The sequence below is a fragment of the Bradysia coprophila genome (genome assembly GCF_014529535.1).
Source record: "Bradysia coprophila strain Holo2 chromosome IV unlocalized genomic scaffold, BU_Bcop_v1 contig_5, whole genome shotgun sequence".
Lineage (NCBI taxonomy): Eukaryota > Metazoa > Arthropoda > Insecta > Diptera > Sciaridae > Bradysia > Bradysia coprophila.
The window spans coordinates 3,900,423-3,925,946 of NW_023503374.1; the positions used below are offsets into that span (position 1 = coordinate 3,900,423).

The 25,524-nt window shown below is 36.4% G+C and overlaps 1 protein-coding gene and 1 long non-coding RNA gene across 4 annotated transcripts in view; both read right to left on the reverse strand.

Annotated features, from left to right (window-relative positions):
* LOC119071713 (pleckstrin homology domain-containing family G member 5) overlaps window positions 1-25,524 on the reverse strand; it is a 148,995-nt gene that overhangs the window by 64,580 nt on the left and 58,891 nt on the right. The window contains exons 2-3 of one of the 2 annotated variants that reach the window (XM_037176710.1): window positions 5,132-6,151; window positions 5,027-5,068 (exon numbers count right to left, since the gene is read on the reverse strand). The exons of the other annotated variant lie outside the window; for it this stretch is intronic. Of the exons in view, the coding sequence (XP_037032605.1) occupies window positions 5,027-5,068; window positions 5,132-6,103 (1,014 nt within the window). The 5' untranslated portion in view covers window positions 6,104-6,151. The remainder of the gene's footprint in view (window positions 1-5,026; window positions 5,069-5,131; window positions 6,152-25,524) is intronic. 2 annotated transcript variants of the gene reach the window in all.
* On the reverse strand, window positions 493-1,484 carry LOC119071823. Of its 2 annotated transcripts, XR_005086727.1 has the most exons (3): window positions 1,446-1,484; window positions 993-1,357; window positions 493-940 (listed from the first exon to the last, which is right to left on the reverse strand). It is a non-coding gene; the product is annotated as an uncharacterized LOC119071823 (long non-coding RNA). The 2 variants fall into 2 exon arrangements; XR_005086726.1 differs by having other exon boundaries at window positions 493-1,357.

Consider the following 25,524-nt stretch of genomic DNA (forward strand, 5'->3'; position numbering starts at 1 on the left):
ATTCACGCAACTTTTTCTCCAGCAAACAATATCAGGCTAACGTTCAAAAGAATACCTCAATATATACCGACCGGCACATGAGCTATACATATGTTTATGGATGGAAAATCCATTCAAAGGTGTAAATATTTCCTTGCTGTCGAATTAATACAAATTTGGATCGTTACACAATTTCGTATAATGAATTTTGTCTACTCATGCAATATTCTCTAATATGTGTTGAATCGGGGCGCGTATTGTAATCATGGCAGTCTATTTTTGGTTTTATTCATAAAAGAAATATTTTAACAGATTGATGGGGTTCATGCGGGTCACCACCATTTATATATTCAACAGTACTCGTCCCACCACCTTGCGCCCACCGAAATGAATGGATTAATTCAGTTGTTTGAGATGGCGATCGTGTCTAATTAAAAAGATCAGCATGATTTAAATTCCATAGCTCTTTTTACAGCAAGAGGAGTGTCGTATTTATCAAGGAAAAAAAACATGTTTAATCAACATGAGCTTTATCTCCAATTGAGCCTTACAATCGTCTTTTAATTTCTTCCAACATTCGTATAACTTCAGAAATTGATTCACTCAAAGACATTGGTTTATCTTCCTTACGGCTTCGTTTTTTCAGCTGATCTTGACCAGTAGAAGGCTGAAGAGAGTTTTTGCGTTTTGTGCTTGAATGTGACACTTCTTCTTGATGTTTCGCACTAGTATTTATTGTTGCCGGAGCCCGATGTCCAGAAGAAGTCGAAGGTAAATTCAAAGCCGAATTCGAATCTTGCATCCGCGAATCGTATTCCAACGATTCGTCGTTAGCAGCCGATGGTCTCCGCTGATTACTTGAAATCGACGCCATACTATCATCTCTCTCTCTCTCTCCATCGAGTCACTAAGAAGGACTTATTTTCAAATGTTATTTTCTTTTGAAGATCCTTTCTCGGAACTGAAAATATTAGCATTGACTTATAATCACTTTCGTATTTAATTGTTTTTACATAAACCCATAATTGGATGTTGATTTTAGGATTTTGTTGTTTCAGACGATCAATAACAATTTTAACATCATTGAATGAACGGACAAATGTATCAAAATACATTTTACTTTCATCTTGTATTAGATTACATCGCAGATCAACATTTTTCCATAGCGAACGTTCATGAATTGCACTCTCTATTCTATCGTAAGCGCTTTCAGGGCAAGTGACCTGCAAATATGTTCGATTATTTGCTTTATAATTGCGATGGAATTTAAGAGATCGCCGCTCTTCCTCTTTTTCCAATTTGAGACTAATAAAATCCTGCAGCTGTTTGTAACTCTCGTCAGATAGTTTCTCAGGAACCAAAATCAGTGCCGTTGCATCTAAATCACCCAAATCAAAGATACAAAAATGAGTAACTTATACAGAAATATTCACACTGCGATTTAAGATTGTCTTCCAATTACTAACCCATTGCAGAAGTTCACTTGCTACTACTAAATGTAGGAGAGTCTGGAAGTCTTATATATACCGAAGATTTCGTTCAATAAAAGAAATGATTGTATCAAATTGAACCGGAAATAGATAAGCCCCTGATATCAAATAATTCATTTAGCAATAAAATCCATTTGAAATCCATCAAAATTGGCTATCCGTGCTAGAAATTACTTATATTGACAATAAGTACAACTGAGATATCTTTATCGAAAGTGTAAAAGTGATATAAAGCCACTCGAGTGTTTTCAATGGAAGATAAAGTGTGATGATTCGTATACGTATTTACCGAATGTACACTGTGTAGTGTACGTGTACAAGTGTTCAACTATTCACAGTGATACACTTACCGTGCACGCACAAGCATGTAACGTAACATAGCTTAAGATGAATCTACACATGGCTAAATTGTTGCTTACATTTCCGGACAAAATTATTATTATTTTGATGATAATTTTGGATTCGCATTCTTTTTCGAAAAAGTACGACCATCGTTTGGTGTTAAAATGTGTTAGCTTTCAGTAAATCATCATCAAAATAATAATAATTTTGCCACCAAATGTGGGCAACAATTTAACCATTTGTAGATTCATCTTAAGTAAATACGTAAAGTCTTGCAGGTTATTGTTTTGGCTTGTGTGATAACTCCATTCGCCTTCAGCTCGTCTTCAAGCAAAGACGTTATATACTATTATCACCTTCCGATAAGTTGACTTTGGAGCGCGTACATACTTCTATTTCATTCACGGGCGTTAACTTTTGTCGCTCAGTTATATTCTTCACGGCCGATTGAAGATTTATCTAGTCGAATATCTCGTCAGTGACAAGTGTCAATAAAGATGTCAATTAGTTTTGGATTTCAGTATTATCAAAAGTAAAAAGTTTTCTAAATAGTGAGAATTAATTAAATAAAATTTGTTTGCACTGTGAGAAGTGAGAGTTGTCAAAATTTAGTTTTATTAACTCAGCGCGTTCACTGAGCGACGAAAAATAGAATTATACGCAGCAAAGTTAACCTACTTTGATAGCGTACACATGACAATGTCATGATGACATCACACTTCTAACTTTGATCATTTGGTCTTGGTTAGTTGGCTATTGTCATAGCATCTGAACCAAGCAGTAGAACAGATTTTCCAAGAGGGGCCTGCGTACGCAATCCTACTATGTTGTCATTATAAAAGATCAGAGTTGCCAGTGTACTATATTTTGGCCACACATGCAGTTGTTGACAGTATTTAGCAATAAATAATTTAGCGATAATTAAAAGTTTCATCTAATTGTTTATTGACAAATTTTCATTAAATAATAATATTTGACAATAATTTGTGCGAATTTCTATAAATCTGCGTGAAATGACCTACTTGTCTACGTTTTAAAGTGAACTAAAAATTTTAAATTTGTGCCACTTTAGAGGCTCTCATTAAATTTGTACTTGTGGCGGTTCAAACAATCAATGTTGTTTATTTTGTGGCAGATCATAGTAGAGAGGCTAAATTTCCGTTAAAAAATCTGTTCTAGTGCTTGGTTCAGTGCTATGCTATTGTCAAAATTCAATGTTTGTATTTGAACCATATTCCCGAGTGAAATTCCGGTCTCATTGAGATCGTCAATTTAGGTCCCTCAACAGTCTCGTTTTGATCTCAATTATTCATTCGCCCAATTTCGGTCTCAATATTTTTTGGATAAGTTAAATTTGCTGTTCATTGCAGTTTGTGAGATTGTTTGAGATGGCTGAGCAGTCTGAATTTCGAATAATATGAAGAAAAAATAAATAACATTTCCAGAGACTGTGTGAGGAGTCTCACATTTAGAGAGAAAAAATGAATTACATTTTCAGAGGCTGTGTGAGGAGTCTCAATTTAAGGGAACGCAACTCAGTTGTTTAACTTATGTTTATGTTGAGGCTACTAAAACCGTGTGAGTGGTCTATAAATCGATAATATTTTTTTCTTAAATTTGGTTTGGATTTTGAAAGGAAATAATTGGAAATATTTTTTAAGGCCGTTAGAGACCAAATGAAGGGTCTAAAAATCAAAAAAAAAAAAATTTCGTGAATTTCGTTGGGTTTTTGTAAGGGATTATTTGGAAATATTTTCTGAGACCGTTTGAGACCGAATGAGTGGTCTAAAAATCGAAAATATTTTTTTCGCGAATTTGGTTTGGTTTTTGAGATGGATTATTTGGAAATATTTGTTGAGACTGCTAATTTTTTCAAACTTTTTTCAATTTTCCCAAATTTTCTTAATTTTTTCAATTTTCTCAAAAAAAAATCTCAAAATTAGTGCCTGTCTGTAACACAATTTAAGTGGACACTTAATAGGTAAAAAGGTGTGCCACTTTCAAATCAGTAGATGACGACAGGAAATCCTTATAGTTAAGAAGGCATCTGGAATATTCACACCTTAATTAACTTACATTGAAAAAGAAAATAAACTCATTTTACTCACAACAAAAATCTTAAGCGATGTTATCTGTATATTTTATACTTGTATATAAAAAAAATTAACATATAGACTAATGAAGTACAGTTTTTAACATTCAAAAGTATCGACATATTATACATTTATTATTTTTCCAACATCTCTCATTTCTCCATAACGAGTACATGGAGAAATGAGAGCAGTAAGCAAAATAAGAAATGTATAATATGTCGATACTTTTGAATGTTAAAAACTGTACTAGATTTCGTTCGAAACCCTAGGAAGTACTACAAGCGAGACTACAACCAGTTTGTAGAAGGCATAGAAAGGTACTTGCCCAAAGCTTTAAGCATTTCCAAAAAAAAACTGTCGAAGGACATGCCTTAATAATTGCATTTCCGATATATTTAGTGAGTCTTTTTTTTTAATTTGTAACAAATAACGTCTATTTAATATCCACGAAGGAAAAGTTCACTTCTTCACACCTTTTTGGTAAAAAAAAAAATCAACTGACTTAGAGATGAATCAAACACCAACATACTTAATCGCACGAAATCGAGCTAAACACCTCGCTCATTTAATAATGATACTATAATCTCCAACAACAACCACACAAAACCTAATCTCACAGATTAACCAGATAACTTTTCCGGGCTGAATTGAACCGTCAGAATTGCTGCCATTTTTCTAAACCAAACCGTCCCTTAATAACATCGGAAGAATGATTTCATAAGCAAAGATATTAACAACTTTTTAGCATTATATTCCGGAACCAGTATGTGCGGAAATTAGGTGGAACGAAATGTGTGCGGTGAGGATGTTCTGTGTACGGCGAGAGGTGTAGCACACACAACTACGAGAGAACCAAAAAAAAAAAACGAGAATAAATAAAATGGAAGAGGAAAATGTGGAAAAATAAAATCATCGTTTTTTGTTCGCACATCCATTCACCTGCACATTAAATATTTATTAAAGCAAAATATGTTTTGTGTATGTGGGATGGATTATACATTAACCCCCCGTATTGGTATGTAGTTTTTGTGTGTTATATCTACTACCGTAAGTATACCCATACCCTACTATACGTCTATAATATCCTTATACGAACTCCAAATAAAAAATGAATTACATTACCTGCAGTAATTTATTAGATGGGGGTGACACCACCAAACAAATCTGTTAAATATTACACATTTATTTATTAGATTGAATATTAAAAGTACTGCCAAGATATACTACCTTCATTGTTGCCTTTAAGAATTCATCACGTTTAATGTTTTCGCTGAGAAACGGGTTCGTATTTGATGTTGATATTGATGATGACGTCTGTCCTGGGTTTCCTGTTGTCGTTGTGTTTTTATCGTTGCCACTGCTGGTGCTGCTGCTGCTTTTGAAAATATTACCGAATATGAATGGGTTGGTGTGATTAATGTTTTCATTAGGTAAATGCTCTTTCGTGGTTGTGCTAAATGGTGTTTTTTGATTGTTGGTGGTGGTGGCGATACAACTGTTGTCGGTGCCAAAACTATTCAACGGATTTTTGTTCACAATTTGGCTGTTTGAATTGCTTGATTGAAACAATTGTTTTAATTGCCGCAAATGGTCGTTAAACACGGTCGATGATGAGGGTGATGTTTTCGTACCGTCATTGGATGTCGTCGACGATTGTTGCGAATTTTTCAAACAGCAAGTGGGTATTGTCATTTGATTGGTTAAATATACAAAATTCGTTTGTTGGTCCATTTGTTCATATTGCTGATGTTGTTGTACTCTGGTATTGACGGATTGATCCCGTTCATTCACCGGTTTATGGATATGTTCTGTGGTGGTTCGATGCTGGTCAGGATTTTTAACGGAAAGATTTGAGTAACGCTGAAATTTGCTCGGTTCATCGTTGCGTTTCGGTGATGGAATCGTTGTGTAGGCTGTTGTCGGAGTGATTGGAATGGCTGTTGATGATGGATCGTCGGGTGATGTCAGAGATAAATCGGTACGCGAATATTCGAAATTCTTTTTCAAACTTTCGTCATTGTAATGGTTTGGCAACGAACTCGGATAGGCAATGTATTTGGGTGAAGGAAATGATGATATTGAAAATCCACTGTGAACCGGAGACGATGATGAAAGCATTGACATATCACATGATACTTGCGGTGATTTGGTGAGCTTTCGATGTTTTTTATCGTTTTTTGATGGTTGCTTGTTGGCCATGACTTTGCGTTAAATTAAATGGTTGAAGTTCACTTCCATTTGAGATGGCTAGTAAAAATGTTTGAAATGAAAAATGGTTTTATTTAGCTTCTCTAAATAGAGACGAGGGTAATGAAGCAGAGAAGAAATGTTAGTTTTTCGTAGAACTGGTATCGTATTATACAAAAGGCACTGATTTTCAAATTAAAAACACTTAATATTCAGCAGCACAAAAAAAAGATCCGAATAAAAGGAGAATGAGATTGCAAATACCGTAAAACATCAACGCTTGATGCTACAAAGGGATGAGAGTAAACATTTCAAATTTTCATCAAAATGAAGAAAAAGTTTCCCTAGTCATTCTTTCACGAATCATTCGAGTTTTATTGACCATTCGAGTGCATATCGTTTCTGTACACACAATTGTAATAGCACAGAACATCATTCCATAAGCAGAAAAATGTAAAGTCTGCTGCCTAATTGTGGTATACCATCCTGCAGTGTAGGACCTACACTTGCCTTTGCAAAAAAAGTAATTTAATTCTTTCTTAATTAGCCTTAGATAGATAATTCCATTCGATCACAATCTTAACTCCCTTGCATCTTTTGGCCCCGTGTTCGAGTACCAATCATCGACTTTCTGATCAGTGAATACAACAGGCTCAGCCCCAAATTAAGACTGTGGTAACTGCATTGAAATTTTAAAGTGGAAAGTTACACTTATGTCGACAATGTTTTGATTCTATAAACGCAGCGTGTGATACTGACATGTGATATTCACCTATTCACCTATTAACCCTAAGTCTTGCATGTTTCCCATAAATTGAATGATATCGACTTATGTTTTGATTCTTGCTGAAACTGGCACTAGCAAAAGGTTTCTAGTTAAGTTCTCCTTTCGAGTGAACCATCGACCATCGTCGGATGTGAAAATAACTAACACACTAATGTTAAATTTAATTCGAAAAGCTGTCCCAGCATGAGACTATCACTCAACGTTATTATAGCCTTACCTGTAAATAGTGTTTATAATAAAGTTCGGTTGTTCATAACTTGAAAGTATGTTAAAACAAATGAAGTAAGAGACTTGGAAAACGCTAATCTTAACAAAGGAAGTAACAGATTTGATGGCTAAGCCGTAATACACTTTATAGGTATCTAGGTACACAAACAAAAGACACCTCAATTAACACATTTACTTAAAGATACGAAATTCAATTAAATTGTCAACACAAAGTACAATAAGTTGGAAGGGTTGGACATGTACTTGTAAGAAAATTGCTCAAAGAATAGCCAATTTTGGGGTTTTTAATCGATCGTTTCAGCGTTTCATTTCTATGAATTATTATTTTCTCAACGAAACTGAATTGTCAGTTATTTCGGAACTGCGAACTACCAGATTGCTGTTATAAAGTAAAAACCGCGAAAATCAATTTACCAAACAAAACAGATCTGATCCTGGACCCGATACAAAATTTATTAACATGCCATAGTCACATATATTGTATACTGAACGAGCCATAAAATTACGCCATTAGTTACAAACACTTTCATCCTGACAACATCAATCTCGAGTGAGGTTTATTTTCTCTTGTATTTCAATTATTTGTATATTTTCGCGCAGCAACAACTCGAAATCTCAGCTTAAAGAAAAAAGCAATTACTTGAATACCATTAATGGAATTGAAAGATAACAAGTTAGAAAAGACAAAAAAAACGAAATCTAAAAAATCATTTTGTAAAATAACAATGAAGAAGAACCAAAACACAGCCGGCTATGCGAAGCCCCTTACGAATTATTGCCAGCGACGTCTTTTCTAAAGTTTAAATTATGCCATTTCGGACATATGGCACAATTTTAATCGTAACTTACTCATCTACTCACATTGTAATGTGTTGCAAATTTGTAGCCTACATTTGGGTTGAAAAATATTCGTTTTTGATGATTTCTTTGAACCAAAATCTTCATTTTTTTTTTTTTTTTTGAAGTACAACAATTAAAGCACGCAAAAATGTGTTACTTTTGAAGGAAAAATTGGTTTGAGGTTATAACCTATACCAGTTGGAGAAACATTTGCAGATTTTGTAAATTTATGTAATCTGTACAGGTTTCTCCAGTGAGCTAAGTCTCCAGTGGGTTAAGTTATGACTCACAAACCAATTTTTCCTTTAAAAGTAACACATTTCTGTGTGCTTTGATGGTTTTACTTTTTCAAAAAAAGATTTTGGTCCAGAGAAATCATCAACAAAACGAATATTTTCCACATAAATATAGGCTACAAATTTGCAAAGGGTCCATCGCTCTTAAAGCTGACTGTTCTATTAGAACGTATTCGTGCAAAACTCACTTCATCTGGAATACTTTCCGTAATTCCAGCAGGACACACAGTATATAAGCTCTACATAAAACTTTACCAAAGCATCGTTTCGGCTTGAGTAAATTCATATAGCAAAAGCTATCGAAGCAGAGATTCATACTGCATAGAATTCCTAGCAGCACATCCAAATTCGTACGAGGTTGAAAATATGAAATTTGTAAAATTTGTGATCCAATTAAATTCGTTCAGCTAAGAATACATAGGAGAGTTTTGGAGAGGTTGCAATCGGTTTAAAAGAAAAGGGGAAAATGTAAAAAGGTCAATTAAGATACACACCTCGCTTACATTCACAAGTCGCTATGTTCTTGATTTGGGGGAAAGACAACGTTCACAATCGATTGAATGACTGGGTGGGTAGGTTCTGCTGACTTCGATGGACATGCGAACCGTTATTTTACCGTGTTTATTGTGCAACCTCAACTATGAAATCGAAAATATTTCAATTTGTTAAATCGTGTGGCATCTACTTCGTTATTTTTTTACGGTAGAATCGTTCATTGGCACTGTTAATGACACATTTATGTGGAGGTAACATTTGTGTGTTTAGACTAAAAATGAATGCAAATTCAATGTGTATACACATCACAATGAGCTCAACACACAGCTATTTAAATATTTAATGTTCATTCATAATGAGCAAATGCGAAAACCTTTGTGCGGTACATTATGGGAAATTTGTTGAAAATTTTCCTGACACCAAACACAAAAAAAAATCTTGGAAGATTAATGATCGAAATCAGTTCATGAATAATGATTAATAATGGCACAAAAATTTCATATTATGCTCCCTAACATCGTATACAATACACTCAATAATGTACCTTTTGATGACGGGCGACATTATTTACCTGTTAAGGCTTTTCCCTTTCGGGTGTAATAACAATCGGAAACAGAAATACCAAAACCACAATTAATAACACCTTGGAAGAAACACTGATTAATTACCCGAATGTGGAACAGTGACAACGCGCTCATTGTGACTAATAATCAAAGCTCAATGAGAAATATGACTGATATTCTGGTAATGACACATGGGTGACTGTTTAGCTGAAACATTTATGTTATCGGTTTCTGGTTCTTCTTTAAAACAAATATTTCAGTTAAACTTTCACTTTTATTGATTCGTTGTCGAAGTATAATTCTTTGTTAACAGACATTACAAAACACGTCTTAACTACTTCAAATACGTACAACGAGTGACCTAACTCGTCCAAAGCAAATTGTACATAGAAAAAATTTCCCTATTTTCAGGGTTGTATAAACTAGCCATAATTTTGCAGAGAAATAATTTCCACATTTCTCCCCGGCGAATTCATGAAAATTCTAAAGAAAATTTTAATCAATGAAATGGCTAAAACTAATTGAATTCAAAGCTAATTCAGGTCGATTAATAAAAAACTTAAAACAAAAATCAAATTTCACGTCAACTTCATCAGTAATGAAAGATAAATTTCAGTTATCAAAGAGACAAATCTTTGTTATCGGACGACGGTATGTATTTTTTGCAGTACGGACATCAACGACTCTAACTTGTCCATCAATTCCTGGAAAAACATTTGCAATAATTCCTCTTGGCCATTGACCTCTCGGTTGTTTATCGTCGACCATATAAACCAATTCGCCAATTTGAGGGTTTCTTCCTTGACGATACCATTGAGTTCGCTTCGTTAATGTTGGCCGATATTCTTTCACCCATCTGATCCAAAACAAATCAGCAAGATGTTGAGAGGCTCGCCACTGTTTCTTCAAAATCAAATCGTCTTTGTCGAAAATGCCCATCGGTGCTGAAGCTGATGATCGTCCAATCAAAAAATGGTTCGGTGTGAGCGTTTCCGGTTCATTCGAATCGTTAGACAATTCCAGCAACGGACGTGAATTGACTACATGCTCCGCTTCAGCCAAAAGCGTGACTAACATCTCTTCGGTGGGATGAACGGAATTCAATGTTGCATAAAATGCCGTTTTGATGGAACCAACTAATCGTTCCCATGATCCGCCCATATGGCTCGCCGTTGGTGGATTGAAATGCCAGTCAATACAATGAGTTGTCATTGCAGCACGAATTTTGTCTTGGTCAAGGGCCTCCAAAACGGCTTTCAATTCGTTGTTAGCTCCTCGCAGGTTCGATCCATTGTCCGAATAAATTTCTTTCGGACATCCCCTTCTCGCAATAAATCGACGTATTGCCATAATGCACGAATCAGTTGTTTCCGATGCTGCCACTTCAATGTGTACGGCCCGTACTGTGAGGCATGTGAACAATACACCGTAACGTTTGTGTAATTGTCGTCCAATTTTAATCGTAATCGGACCAAAGTAATCCATGCCCGTGAAATGAAATGCGGGATTTCCACCTTCAAGACGTGGTGCTGGTAGCTGACCCATAATCGTGGGTTGTGGTCTTGCCTTAAGAATCTTACATTTCCAGCACTCGGATCGAATCTTCTTCAGTGTAACGGTAGCTTTCACAATCCAAAATCGTTGCTTTATCTCGTTCAAAACGGTGTCGTGCCCAATGTGGTTATATTTCTCATGATAGAATCGAATGAGTAGACGAGCATAACTGTCTTGACCATGAAGAATAATTGGGCGACGATGGTCAATTGTAGAATTCGGAAGTCTATCTGCTCTACCACACAAACGTAAAATTCCATTTTCGTCAAGTTCTGGCGACAAAGTGTAAATTCGACTATTCGGATGTACCAATCGTTTTCGCAATAAATCAGAAATTTCTTGGGCAAAACTTCTCTGTTGTGAATGTCGAATCCATTTCATCTCAGCGTTGGTCCATTCATCAACATTCAACGTTGCTGAGAAAATTTTATTTCGGTTAGGATTACAGTTATTTATGTACCTCAACATCCAAGCGGTTGCACCAATCAATCGACGCCAGTTAGAAAAACGTTCGATTTGCGGCAATGCGAATTCAACCACTTGTACCACTTGACCCACATTTACGACCTCCATCCAATTTTCAACTTCGTTTGATATTCTTGCATCATTTGATTCAGGCCATTGTGATTGATCTTCGTAAAGGAAATCGGGTCCATTGTACCAACGGTGCGAGTTGACGAATTCCACCGAACCAAATCGTGTGCCGTCATCAGAAACGTTCATTTGCGTCGGTAACCATCTCCAATTCGCCTGATCAGTGAGTTCCCAAATTTCGTTCAAACGGTTTGCGACAAATTGCTTATATCGTCTTGTTTGAGAATGAATCCAATACCAAACCGCCATCGAATCGGTCCAATAGTAGCAATCATCGAAATGCAATTCATGTTCTTCCAGAACAAACTTGGATAATCTGCTCACTATCAGTGCGGCTTGCAACTCAAGTCGATGAATATTTTCGTCCGTGACCTCTTTCAACGGTGTGACTCTAGTCTTCGCTGTGATAAATTTGACCTCGACCTTTTTACCGACTTCGATTCGCATAAATGCGATAGCACAATACGCTTGACTGCTCGAATCTCCAAAGATGTGTAACTGTAGACTATCGTAACACTTCAAATTCGGTGAATAACAGCGATCGATTTGAACACTCCCAATGTTTTTCAAATTTCCGAGGAAAACTTGCCAGTCGTTGTTGATGCTTTCTGGTATTGGCTGATCCCAACCAATTTTGGTTTTCCAAATGTTCTTCATAATGATTCTGCCAGTGATGACAAAATGTGCAACAAAGCCCAACGGATCGTAAATTGAACTGACAATTTGCAAAACTTCCCGTTTCGTAGGTACTCTATTGCCATCCAATAATTCTTTGTCGATTTTCGCAAAATTTCCACTAAACGTGAAAACATCCTCATCTGGTTTCCATAGAACACCAAGAACTCTTCCGGGAATGTTTTCGTGGGCCAATGTCACAACAGAATTCTCTTTCCGACGAAGATTCTCAGGAATTGCTGCCATGACTTCTTTCGAAGAAGATACCCAGTTGCAAATTTCAAATGATCCTTGTTCGTGAATGAAAATGACTTCTTTGATTACTTTCACTGCTTCTTCAACCGAAAACTTGCTGTCCAGGTAATCGTCCATGTAATGTTTGTTGATAATGGCATTCACTGCTTCAGGATAATCATTTTCGTATCGTTTGGCATTTAGATCTTTGACGTAGATTGCTGCAGATGGAGAACATGTTGCACCAAACATCATTACTGCCATTTCATATTCGTCGGGTTCATTATTCCTCTCTCTCCCTCGCCAAAGGATTTTTTGACATTTGACGTCCGATTTGTTTATCAAAACTCGATGAAACATTTCTTTAATGTCACCAATGAACCCAATTGTGCCTTGTCGAAAGCGAAAGAGTACTCCCGAAAGCAATTTCAAAAAATCTGGACCAGATACTAGGTTGTCATTCAGACTTGTGCCATGAGATTTCGCTGCAGCATCAAACACAACTCGAATTTTACCTGGTTTCAACGGATATTTAACTGGGAAATGAGGTAAATACCAAATTCGATCGTCGTGTCCTTCTGTCTTGTCAACTTTCCGTAAATATCCTTTATCGATGTATCCATAGATGATGGCTTCATATTTATCGAAAAGTTCTGGATCTCTGTCGAATTTTTTTTCCAAATTGAGCAAACGATGGTAAGCATTCATTCTGCTTTCTGGCAACACAACATCAGGATTCCGCCACAAAAGTCCAGTTTCCCAACGACCACCAATATTGTGACTTGTCGTTTCCAAAATCTTCTGAGCTCTCTCATCTTCCTTGGAACGAGTCGGCTGATCATTTATTCCACAATCGTTGATAATCATAGAAGATTTCACCAAAGCGTGAAGGTCCTCGTCAGTAATTGTATTTACGTTGATCATTTTTACTGACATTTCTGGAACTTTCCTTCCGTCATTACCGCTGATTGTCCAACCAAGCCAGGTCTTCGAAGCGATTGGAGTATTTTGAGTGTCGTGCAGTAATTGTCTCGTTACTGTTAGCAAACAATTATTCTCGCCTATCAATATCTCCGGACGAACATCGGTAAAGCTTTCAAATTCGACATCCCTTAAGTATGGCCATTGAGCGATCAATTTCTCTCGATTGATAGTTTGCTGAACCAAACATAATTTCTTGGCGGTCTGAGCACCAATCAAGCTGTACGTTTTGGCTCCATTGAAAATTCCCCTGATGCTCAAATTGACGATTTGTGAATCATTTTCCGTCGAAAATTCACCATTTGGCCGCTGAAGAATTATTGGACTCGAGATTCCAGTAACTCCCAAACGATCGACCAAACTTGATGTGATCAATGTTGATTGCGAACCATTGTCCAATAAAGCATAAGTTTTGACTTCTCGACCGTTGAAACACACAATTACAGGCAAAATTCTCAAATTTGTCCGATGAGATGATTGCACAGTAGCCAATGTTATGTTGTTTTGCTGCTCAACTTTGCCTTCCACTTTCATCTTGTTGTGTAAAACCTTGTTATGGTTTCGTTGACACCCATCGATTCCACATTGATATAACCTGGTACAGTTGTTTGCGTTATGACCAGTCATTAGACAAGAAAAGCACAATTTCTTTTCTTTTATCAAATTCCAGCGTTGCTCAATATTCTTGTTCAAAAGTACTGCACACTGCCAAGGCTTTTGACATGAACCAGAGCAAAAGCGACAATTTCCAGCTGACGATTTTGGTTCCTCGTACTTTGCAACCGTGTTCACAAATCCTTTAGTTTTTGTAGCTTTCTTCGAATTTTCCGGTTCAAATGAAACAGGATCCAACGTAAATCGACGGCTAGCGGCTTCAGCTCGTCTTTGCATCCAGTCACTAAAGGTTTTCATTGTTACGCCTTGTTTGTCCACGACGTACTCCGACCACAACAAACACAAAGTTGTTGGGAGTTTCTTTTCTAACTCACTGAGCAACATAGGATTGCGTAAATGATCGTCTCGACCTAAATCCTCCAATGTCGCAACCAGATTTTGAATAACTGTCGCATAGATGACAATCGATCTTGGTTTATCTTCACGCGGTGATGCGGCTTCGGTTACTTCCTTTATTAGTGATTTAATGATGTCCTCAGGTCGACCAAATCGACGTTCCAAGATTCCCATCACAGCTTGTGAATTGTTCGGTGACACCAAAAGTGATTTAACGGCAGTAAGAGCATCTCCTTTTAGACATTTTCGTAATCTAAAAATGTTTTCTTCGCCGGTATAAAGGCACGTCGCTGTAGTCCTTTCGTATTGACTCCGAAACAGCAGCCAATCTTGAGGATCACCATAAAAATTGGGCAATTCTTTCCCAATAACTTGTCGAGCAATTAATCTTGTCATTATATCTGTGCTGTTACTTGGCTGTTGTGATAACGGCTGACCAACGTTTGAGGTTGGCGATGGTAAAGCACAATTCGATGATGTCAATCGTTGCCGTGGATTAGAGTTGTACGGTGTAGATTGAGTGAATGTAGACCCCAATGTTGGACGATTCTGAAGCTGACCAAGTCCGTATTGTCCAGAATATCCATCGTTTGGACGAAAATGTACTGATCGTTGGTTTCTGTAATCCGTGGTGCTCGATGGGGCATTCTGCAATTCGACTTTCGTCGAGCCCTGAACATCACGCGAGTTACTTCCACCAACTGGTACAGATTCTTTTCCAATTGAACTTACGTCCCATTCACGTTGCTGTGGCAAACCAGTAGACTGACGAAAATTTACCGATCGTTGGCTTCTGTAATCCGTGGTGTTCGATGGGGCATACTGCAATTCGACTTTCGTCGAGCCCTGAACATCACGCGATTTACGTTCACCAACTGGTAAGGATTTTCTTTTACTTGAAACACCAGTCGATTGTTGGTTTGAAATAATTAGTGAATCTGAATCTTCAGAATGTTCACTGTCATCGTCAAGATATTCCAGCTGGTTGCCATTTTCAGATTTCGAAAAATCATTGAGTTGTTCTCGTTCATCAAAAACTTGTTCGCTCGACCGAGCATCACTATCTCTGTGTATTGCCGATGCAAACCTTAATTGCTTCCGTAGTTGTGGAGGTGTTGCAAATAATCGACCTCTTCCCAATCCTAGGGAAAACGTTGCATTTGCATCAAATTCATTTTGAACTAATTCGTTTGTTGACATAACGTTCGATGACAAAGCTTTCCGTGACAAAGCTTTTATTGACATTCCCTGATGTCTTAGTTCGTTTCCTTCGTTTCGATCAATTTGATCACTGACGCCACCTTGCGCCAAAGCTATCAATCCCGGTTGGTACGACTGATATCTTTTCGGAGTGAAGCCCAAAAATGGCTCACGAGAGCTTTCATGTAAAGCTTGCGGCTGGAACACGTTTTCCGCCATTTCGTTTCTTTTTTCGTGAAATTCAATTTCACGCAATGTTCTCGATATTTCCGAAAGTGAATCCTCCAATCTACTTTTCTCGCGAATCAACAACTCTTTCGGCGATAACAACGGTAAATTGGCACTTTCATCTTCACTAACAATAGCTTCGGCCATTTTACACAACTTTGCAAAATGCCGATTCACTTCACTTATGTATGGACTGTATCAAAAATTTACGTTAATTTGTATTATCCGGCTCGAAGGACCAAAATGTTATCGGTTTCTGGTTCTTCTTTAAAACAAATATTTCAGTTAAACTTTCACTTTTATTGATTCGTTGTCGAAGTATAATTCTTTGTTAACAGACATTACAAAACACGTCTTAACTACTTCAAATACGTACAACGAGTGACCTAACTCGTCCAAAGCAAATTGTACATAGAAAAAATTTCCCTATTTTCAGGGTTGTATAAACTAGCCATAATTTTGCAGAGAAATAATTTCCACAATTTATAAAATTGACTCAGGAAAATGTCATTATTTTCACAGCTAAAGGTTTTTCACAGCAACACGTTTTCGTTGAATTATTCACACGCCTATTAAGTACAATCCCAGAAACTTTTCATACGCTGTGTCTGGGACAAACATAGACGATGTTAATGTCTATGAGTTAGTTCTATTAGTGAAAGTCGTATCAGTAGTTCCGGTGCGGTGGTTAGGTATTAGTGCTGTACAGCAAGATTGGAAAAAATTGTATAACGACATGAGTTGCTACCTTCTGCTTATCCTAAAGTTAATGAACGTTATATTGGTGATGAGTAATCTTTTCATCTTGTTGACATCTACTCCGAGGTCTATTGTCAGTTTATCCATGGATCACTAGTTCGTCACCGCTTAATTTTTTACCCAAACACATGAGGTAAAGTTAGTTTCACTTCACGGCGTTAAAACGTTACTTCAAGATCTTGAGTAAAATACCTTACTTCGCAATGAGGCAAATGCTGGAAATGGTACTTCTTGTGTGAAATTTACCGATCGAGGCGAAGCCGATGTAATGTACACCTAAACACGTGAGGTAAAGGTAACTTTACTTCACGGCGCCAATGTTACGACGTTACTTCAAGCTGCAAGCTAAAATTGCTTACTTTGTGGGACAAATGATGAAAATGGCTTTTTCCGTGTTTAATGACCTCGACTTCGCCTCGGATAGACAAATGAAGTATCACTGGAAAGTAATGTACCACGAACAATCGATTATCAATGCAGTAATCAGAAATTTAAGCGCGCCAAGGTTTGACTGAGCTTGGTGACAATTTTTAGTACACATTTGCGTTACGTACCAATATGGGACGAATAAAGTGTGATATTTTTGATGCGAATAATATCTTAACTTCTTGCAAGTTATTATCTCGGCTTGTGTGATTCTCATACTTGTAAGTCAGCTGTCGTGAGGTGTGAGGGGAGACTAATTAAATGCTAAATTGTTAATTAACCTGTCACAGACGGCAAACAAATTACCAGTTTTACTATTCAAACTAGTACTACATTTGATCGAAGATTTTCAGAGATTGATTTCAGTGGTTTCGGTGGTTTGGGGTAGTAAGTGATTTCATTAATGTTAGAGCCATACGCATTTATGTTGGGGCACAGTTTACATAGAGATAGGAGTTGAAAATCTATTACTTTCGCTACTGCACGAACCAGCGCTCTAACGTCTTGAAGGATGTAAAAATGACGTAGTAAAATTGTAGTTACTCTGTATATAAATATCACGTACCACTTCTCAATAAAATTACGTATCACATTTGGCGTAATTTTACAAAAAACGACAATCATGAAAAAACAAATCGACAAAATCTCGGCGTACTATAAATTCGTAATGTACGAAAATAAAACATTTCCACTTTTTTTTGTATTAATAGACTATTTCATAACATCTTTACGTGTTATTCATGTGCTCGTGTTATTTCTGAACAATACAATTTTATTCTATCCGCACATAACCACACATAAAACCGTTTCCTTTGTTGACTTTTATTGGCAACCGACCTCACACCGAACGAGGAAAATATTACAGAAGGAAAGCAAAAAAAGAAATGGCATGAAGGGATATAAAAATATCTTGATAAAATATTTTTGGGATTTATTACACACGAAAGAATGAAACAAATTTCTTTTTTTCGCTCCGTTGGTATTGAATTTTTTTTCCCTCTTTTACTTTTTGCACACACAGGCAGGAAAGCAAGTTCCATCATAGCCAGGTGATAATGAGAACGAACACATCTACCACCCCTTACACACTGATTGTAGTTTGCCTACGGAAACGATAAGAGGATTTGGGATTTAAATTCCTTAAGTTGCAGATGGGGAAGCTTTTGACAGATTGAATACAATACGAACAAAAATTGTAATCAAATCTTTGAATTCGAAAAATTATTTATTTACTTGTACCGTAGCAAATTGGCCTTGACTGGTTATCGATTTATTGGACTAAATTTTCTTAGTTTCTTACTTTGCTGACGAATTTTATAACTTTCTAAGAGATTGGTTGAAAAATGTAATTAAAGATAGTCGCACAATATGTGTTCGCCAGTTCGCCCGAAGTTCTATATTTAGATAAACGTCGTGCACTACGTTGTTTAAAGTAAATGTTAAATCTAGTACTTCACAGTCAAACAAACAGTGAGTGAAAATGTAAAGTTGATCCAACATATGCTTTACATGTAAATTAACATTCTGCTACATCTGTTGTCCATTTATAGGCAAAAATAAACGAAAGCTCTGACTAATACGGTCTTATAAAATAAAATGGATGTTCAAGAAACGAAGAAAAAGAGTTGAAATCAATTTCTAAGATAAAATGAAGTAATAGACCCGATGAAAAAACTGCTTGTATGCTTGTCGTTTGTGAAATGTTCTGAAGACAAAGTTCACCTTAAACGCAAAAGCGATAGTTAATAAGGAAGGAATTACAATAATCGAATGTGTAGAATTTCTTAGAAGAAGTGAATTTACTAACTCTGCTTTCCTAGGTAGATAAGCTGTAAGTTTTACGATCCATATAACACCCAACCGATAAGCGGAGATATTAGTTCCTATGCCTTGCCTCAATAATATTAATGATATTTCAACGCGATGTATCTCATCGTCCTCTAATTAATCAAATAAGTTGTGCAATTTAGACTCGAGTGTGAATAAAATTTTTCTTGTTGAACGAACGGTAGGCGAGCTGTGTGCTTAACCAAGTTGAAACGACAATTGGTTTTGTAAACACTAGTCTACCCTGCTTCAAAAATATGAAGTACAGTTTCTGCTGCGTACAGCAGATGCATGTTAAATATTTACATTTGAATGGCTCCAGCTTCAAGATCAAGGGAATAACAAGAGAATTTAATTTTGAAATGGGAAATGGAAACGAATAATTGCTGTGAAACGGATTTGTTGAATTGGACAATTGTAATAAAGGATCCAAAAGTGCTGTTGTCGCAATATCTTATGCACTGTACATGTTTGATTGCATAGCTTTGTCTCTACGGTCTTCGATCAACAAATCTGTGCATCGCATTTCCTTGTCGTTATATGAATAACATTTATGTGACTTATATGTCTGCGTAACGTTAATTAAATCATTTTATTAACCAATTACCATCAACTATCAATATATTCAGTGTTCAAAATTTATGGTGTTGAACGTTTATGTGGGAATTGAGTGTCACTTACGTGAAGTATATTTGATGTTTAATAGTCGGACGCGGGTAAATGATGGAATTTTTACTCCGCTTTATGCTAATGGCGATATGGTGCCCATAAATTATGAACGGTAAACAAGGTTTCGAGATGATTTTTTTTTCAACGTTATCACGAAAGTTACTTGCATTAGACCCGCCACGTTTTCTTCTAAGAGAAGAGAGTGTGACGCAAGGCCTTGTTTTTACTTACAAAATAACTGATATAGCTGAGGGTGATGCATTCTGCGCCTCAACGCAAAGGTCTAATCCACAAATAAATGATCCACAAAATTTAAGAAAAGAAATTTTGGAAAAAAATTGCGTCACAAGTATCAGAAGTTGAGGAAGTTTTGGAAGTTTAGGGATAAGGGTCACTAGTTTTGTAAGCATTTTATATCAACAGCTCAAATCGAACAAAAAATCACAAAGAAGTTGGGAAGTGCCAGAGGAATCATCTTTCATCCCAAAATCTAGGAATCAACCTTGAAACACCTCACTTTAATCGAAAATAACCGAAATCCATCGAAAAATCCGATGGAAGTTAGGAAGTGCCAAAGTAATCATTTTTCATCCCAAAATTTAGGAACCAACCTTGGAACACCTTACTTATATCGAAAAAAAAAACTCAAATCAATCGAAAAATCCGATGGAAGTTAGGAGGTGCCAGAAGAATCATCCCAAAATTTAGAAACCAACCTCAGAACACCTTACTTATTGTCCTGAAATTTCGACGACATGAGTATCGGTGACTTCCTGAAGAAACGGTGACTTACTGAAAAAACAACGAGAAGAAATGGTGAGGTCCTGAAGAAACGACGAGAAGAACTGGCCACTATAGTCGCCGTGTCTTCTCGTCGTTTCTTCAGGAAGTTATCGTTTCTTCAGGAAGTCACCATTTCTATAGGATGTCACCGTTTCTTTAGGAAGTCACCGTTTCTTCTCACCGTTTCATCAGAAAATCTGAAGAGTCGTCGTCGTCATCACATGTCGCCATTTTTTCAGAAAGTCACCGTTTCTTCGAAACCGTCGACTTCCTGAAGAAACGACGAGAAGAAACAACGACTTTCAGAAGCAACGCATCTCACCGTTCAATCTCTGATTGCAAGCAACTAAAACAAATAAAATAAAAAGCTTTGTATTTTATTTTAAATAAATAAAATCTACGTACAGTGGCTTATTCTTGATTTGAGATGAAATTTCGATTTCAAGAAATTCTTCAGTTGACAATCTCAACTCAAGATTACTAATTCAGCTGACATTGAGATCCCAAATCAACTCTAATTTTCGTCTCGCCGTAAAGACGTTTTGTTGGTTCCTATGGAATTCATCCTTTTACGAAATGTAACGTAAAGGTGGTTAGTTCATCACTACAGAAATCATCTTTTTACAACATTAAAACCAATTTTCATTGCACATAAAAAGCGTTTTAACACGCCGAGCGATTCGGCCCATTGCCCCGGAGCGAAGCGGAGGGCCGCAATGCGAGCCGAGCTCCGGAACGGTGTCGGTAACTTAGGAGTCGACTCATGTCGTCGAAATTTCAGGACAATACCTTACTTTTATCGAAAATAACCAAAATCCATCGAAAAATCCGATAGAACTTTAGCAAGGTAAAGAATTTTCCGTTGTCTACAACGACGAGACAAATTATCAACGAACTCTTCTCTACTGTTTATATAACAAAAAGTACGTTAAACCTGTTGAAGTAAAAGATTTTGCACCGAACACTCGGCGATTCTACAAATGAAGTAACAGAATGTTGGTGTAATCCTAGTGGTGTTGCGTTTATGAAATCTTGAACTACCCGATTATCCAATTTAATACCTTGACACTAAAATGCTTCAAGGTGGAGAGAGAAAAAGTAATTAACGCTATGCTATACAGCAAACAATGTAGAATAATGTTAATGTTCATTACAACTGTATTTGATGGTTTCACTTGATTCCTTCTTTGTAACGTGATATTTTTCTTTCCATCACATTCGAAATCGAAATAAAATAGTTCGGAAATGGTCGATAGACTCGTGTCAGAAGGTCTCCCATTCCATTGGCGAAACGAAGAAAACATAAATTGACTCAATTAAACGATGATGTAATGAAACTTAATAATAGAACAAAAATAGCCATTAAATTGGATCAGACCAATAACCTTCCATTTTATTGGTGAGACATGGTTTTTATATTATATTTGGGGCATAAAAATCGCACACATGCAATGACTTTCGCATCTATCCAAATTCGGCTACCAAAAATCGACAGAGAGAGAGAGAGAGAGAGAGAGAGAGAGAAAGTGAGCCAAAAAAAAGAACTTAAAAGCTATGCTTTTACTGCGAAAACTTCCTGTTTAATGACCGACAAATTAAATTTTATAACCAAAAATCTAATTATGTTTCCACAACAAACAAAATGAAAAAAAGGTACATCCTGCTTTATGTTTATGAATTGAAAGCGAGGGGGAAACTACGCGAGCAAATACTGGAAAAGGTTGTTGAAAGTCACTAGACTATTCTCTCTCCAACTTATGTGGTGAGATTTAGCTACTTTGTATTGGGGCCGACTCAAGAATAAACTTTAGTTCTTTATAGTTATCGCAACGGATAGACGATAGAGGGACTAATTCTAAGCTAATTAGTGTTAAAATAGTTTCCCTCGACAACCTGACCACGTAGCCACAGCCAGCCACGACATTTTTAAGTCCAGACACGTGCTCAAGTGGTTGAGGGAAGCCATTTTCACACGAATTAGCTTAGCCTTAGTCCCTCTATCCGTTGCAATTACAATCTGTATTCAAATTGACTCTTCGGTCCCGTACGTCCATGAGTGGCGGTTCTCCAAAACGACTGGATGGATCCGCGAACTGAATGTGGTTCCTGATAGTACTCGAGTCCCTCAATGAAGAAAAATCAGAGGTGGTCTCGCGACTCTATTTAAGTTTTGTTCAACCCCACCGCGATGTCATGTCAATAGACTTCAATAGATATCAATAGACACCAATAGTTACTAATAGAAGCCAATAGTTGCCAATAGACGCGAATAGCTACCAATAGACGTCAATAGTTACCAATGGAAGTAGGTGAGACAAGATTTGCTCGCGTAGTTTCCCCCTCTATTGAAAGTGAACTCTGATACCAATTTGGCTTTCAAAAATATGCTTGTTGTTGATAAAAGCCCACCCACCGATGACTCCGATGATGTTTCATTGTATATATGATTGTATCGTTAGCTATTAAGCTCATACAACAATAAACAAGGGATATAATTTACAAAAATATTATCTCTCCTATACGTTTAACAAAACTAAATTGTAAGTTCACAATAGTCAACTTTTTAATAATAATATTTCTCTGGTTGTGGTTAAACCGCGAAATTAGATTCGAATTATTGTTTTGGCTTTTCGGTTTCGTTATTGTTCCAATTGTGTAACTCTGGGTGCTATAATGCTTAATGGAGTATTTTGGGAAATGAAAACAAACATTAATTCAATTTTAAACCCTTTTCATATTGTAAATGTGGAAATAATACGATGTGGGGATATTAAAATGAACGATAAAAGGGGTTCTTAAACATCTTTTTGCACACAGGCCTTTTATGCGCCTGTGGCAATCCAAAAACGTATTATCAAATTGGACGTAATTTATTAAATTAATTTGTTAATTCAACCCAAATTAAAGTGATTAATGCAAGAAGAAGAATATATTCGTTTTCAATATATATGATGGAAGGATGCATACGGCACGATTTCAACCTTTTTCGCTATGCGAAAACGTTTTCTTTCTAACACAGGCAAAAAAGCAAGGAACTTTTGTTCGATACGGAAATGCCGGGATGATCCCTGAAGACAAAAAGTTTTCGATTTTAAGTTTCTGTCCGTTACAACAGCGGAGTTAATTCATTTACCGTAATAATTTGTCAAAATTGAGTGAGAAGAGTGAAAATTGTGTTAGTCGTATAGCATAGGGTCGGTTGTCCCGTTGTGTTTGCCGTTGTCCATTAAGAATGTTGTGCAGTAAGTGATGAGTTGAATTTATAATTTACTTGAAGAGGTATGGATGCTTCGATGAAAAGCATAAATTTGAGCATTTTCATAAACTGCTCAGTTTTTGCACAGCTGATCAAACTGTCATGTTTATTTGCCTACTGTAAGATGATAATATTCATAATCTTCAACATCAATCTGTTGAAAAAAAAAATCAAAATACTTTACTCATCTGAAACTGTTGAGTAGTTTTCATAACGAAATTCCGTTTATGCAATAAAGCCTAATTAAATTTAGCGAGTTTGAAACTATCTGAAACAGGCAAACAAGCAGGTAAACTATGCAATCATATTAACTAAGAACAAACTACCAATCTCTGCAAAAATAGCTATTTTGCTAACTAGTTAGTTTTGCGCACTAGATGCGCAAAGCCCCATTTACCAAAGTGTTAGCAACAAGATTTTATCAAGTGAAAGTGTTCATAATTTTTAAGCAAAACCACGTGAACCTTAGATAACGTAGCACGTGATCGTAGTAGGATTCTGACAATAGTCGCGTACAAATCTACTACGTTTGCTAACTAGATTGTTGCTGAAAATTATGAATATTTTCAACTTGCAGTATATAAATACTAATTAAACGACAGAACTGCAATTATCGCAATATGCACACACATTATTATGTTAGGGAAAATTTAATTTGTTAACTTTGCTAATAAAACTCATAACGAATGCATGTCTGATTCTACGAATCCAAAATGTAATTTAAAACCGTATTTATCAGTGAATTAATACAACTTCATATCTGAATGAGTTCTCAAATTAGTTTTCTTTTTGTTTGAATGTATTGCAGCGGCCATAAATGAAATTTCATCTTTTCATGACTTCTCAATATAATTTATCCAACGAGGACATTGCATGTGGGATAGAAATTGAATTGAGAAAAAAAAAACTGGCAAACATTTTATTTGCGGCTATTGTATCATCACAAGCGCAAGGAAACTTTCAACATATAAGGTGTACTAAATATGGCATTAATAAAACACCCAACACACTATCATCACGGAACATTTCCAGAATTTGTTTTTCAAACAAAGTTTTCCATGAAATTTTTAGCAGAATACGTAGGTGCAGCTGAATAGCAGCTGAATTTTCCCAATAAAACGAACGAAACTATGATACGGGAAAGGTGAACACTTTACGCTACAGTATAAGTTTCACTAAGCTTTCGAAACAAAACAAAAAATTTGTGAAATTATACTTCGTTCAAGGGAGAAACGGAAAAATTGTGGTTCAATATGAAGCACTTGCATGTATTTCGTCTTGAAAAATATCGGTTCATCGCTTCGATTCAAAATGTATTTCCCAACTATCTATTTCCAGCAAAAAAAGAGGACATCATGTGACATGATTCATGTCTGTTTTCCTATATATACTTTTGTGGTTTCCTTTGATCGTTTGAACCACCACATTCCATTAAAAACCTACGGGCACGGCAGGCCCAACCGCAAGTATTTGAATGATGTTCCATTAGTGCCTTTGTAGAAACAGCAGACCATCTGCTATTGACAATGACGACAAGAATAATCGATGAGCTCTGGCTAGTTATATCTACTATAGCGAAATGTTGGAAACATTGAAGTGATAGATTTTCTATCAAAGACTAGGTGATACTTCGCACAAATGCAGTAACATATTTATTTATTCTGTTAAGGATTCTAAGTTTTTTTTTAATACTCTACGCGTAACTGAAAAATATAGACGGCAACCTGCACCTCTAGGTGTCTTCAGTTGAGCTGAACTCTTGCTACCTTGGTTTAAAGTACGACTCCTGCCTGATATATAAACACAACTTTTTATACGAGATTTAGCTGATGGTGTAAAATCTAGTGTTTGAGATACTTGTTAGGTTAAACAAAAGGTTAATGCATGTGTGCTTGAAAAAAGTTTCTGTTCGAAACTAACGATATTTATTGAAAAAATACCTGTGAGCTGAGTATGTTTTGTTGTTTCTCTCGTCAAAAGTTTCTTTTTTTAGCTTAAGGGTGCTCATACAAGATGTTGTTGTTCAA